General features: G+C 70.4%; 1 protein-coding gene across 3 annotated transcripts in view; it reads right to left on the bottom strand.

Moving 5' to 3' along the window:
* Positions 1–904, bottom strand: part of PHF23 (PHD finger protein 23) — a 4,757-nt gene that overhangs the window by 2,616 nt on the left and 1,237 nt on the right. Inside the window, exons 1-2 of one of the 3 annotated variants that reach the window (XM_040453393.1) lie at positions 645–663; positions 55–86 (exon numbers count right to left, since the gene is read on the bottom strand). In XM_040453393.1, the coding sequence (XP_040309327.1) occupies positions 55–86; positions 645–648 (36 nt within the window). In that variant the 5' untranslated portion in view covers positions 649–663. Of the gene's footprint in view, positions 1–54; positions 87–476; positions 559–644; positions 664–904 lie in introns of those variants that run through there. The other 2 variants (XM_040453391.1, XM_040453392.1) reach the window with 2 other exon arrangements.

Genomic DNA, 904 nt, shown 5'->3' with positions numbered 1-904 from the left:
AGAGAGAGAGAGGAGGGGGAGGGCCCCCGGCAGCAAAAGGAAGAGAAACCTCACCTGAGTTTCTGGCTTAAGGGTCGGAGGTGGATCTGTGGAAGCAATAAAAGCTGAGTCAAGGCACTAGCGAAGAGTCCGCATGAAACCCCACCTCTAAATCTCGGAGGATCCAGGCAGACCCCCTCTTCTCTCCGGTTCCCCCGGCCAGGCCGGCAGGTCCCCAGCTGTGCTGGACCCGCCCCTGCTCCCCCTTCCGCCCTGCGAGGGGCGGAGCCAGGGCGCGGCGCCCTCTCAGGCCTCGCTATAGCGCTCCCCTTCCCCCCACCGGAGGCCTGGCGCCCCGCCCCCCCAACTCACGGTTTCTCTAGACTCCAGTCTACTCGATCACTCGGCGCCCCACCCCGCCATACCGCTCCCCGGACCGAGCCCGGGCGGCCGCCTGCCCCTGTCCTTCACACGCGCCCAGAGCCCCGAGTTCCTACCCGGTCGCGATCTGCCGCCCGGGGCCCTCCGCGACCGCACACGCATCCCGCCCGCCCCCAGGGTCCAGGATGACCACGCCGAACCGCTCCCCGCCCTCCGGGCCCCTTCTACTCGAGCACGAGGCCCGGCGCGCCCCTCACCCCCACCCTAAACACACACAGGCTCACACATCCAACGCCACTTCGCGGCCGGGACAGACGAGCGAGCACTAACCCGGACGCGGCCCCACCTGCCCCCCCATACCGCGCTCCCCACAATTTCGCCGTCCCTCCGCCCCCATCCGGGGCTTTGGCCCCTCCCCGTCTCGAGCTCCTCGGGCTCCCCGCCGGGCCCCCGGGCCCAGTTCCGAGCCCTCCGGCCGCCGCCCCCCCTCCGCCCCCGTACTCACCGCCAAGTGACTAGGCTGCGGACCCCTAAACTCTAGCCG

The sequence above is a fragment of the Herpailurus yagouaroundi genome, unplaced genomic scaffold, assembly GCF_014898765.1.
Source record: "Herpailurus yagouaroundi ecotype Mexico unplaced genomic scaffold, PumYag 208, whole genome shotgun sequence".
NCBI classification, from domain to species: Eukaryota; Metazoa; Chordata; class Mammalia; order Carnivora; family Felidae; genus Herpailurus; species Herpailurus yagouaroundi.
Note: the sequence above shows the minus strand (reverse complement) of the source record. Positions and strands in the feature narration are given on the sequence as shown.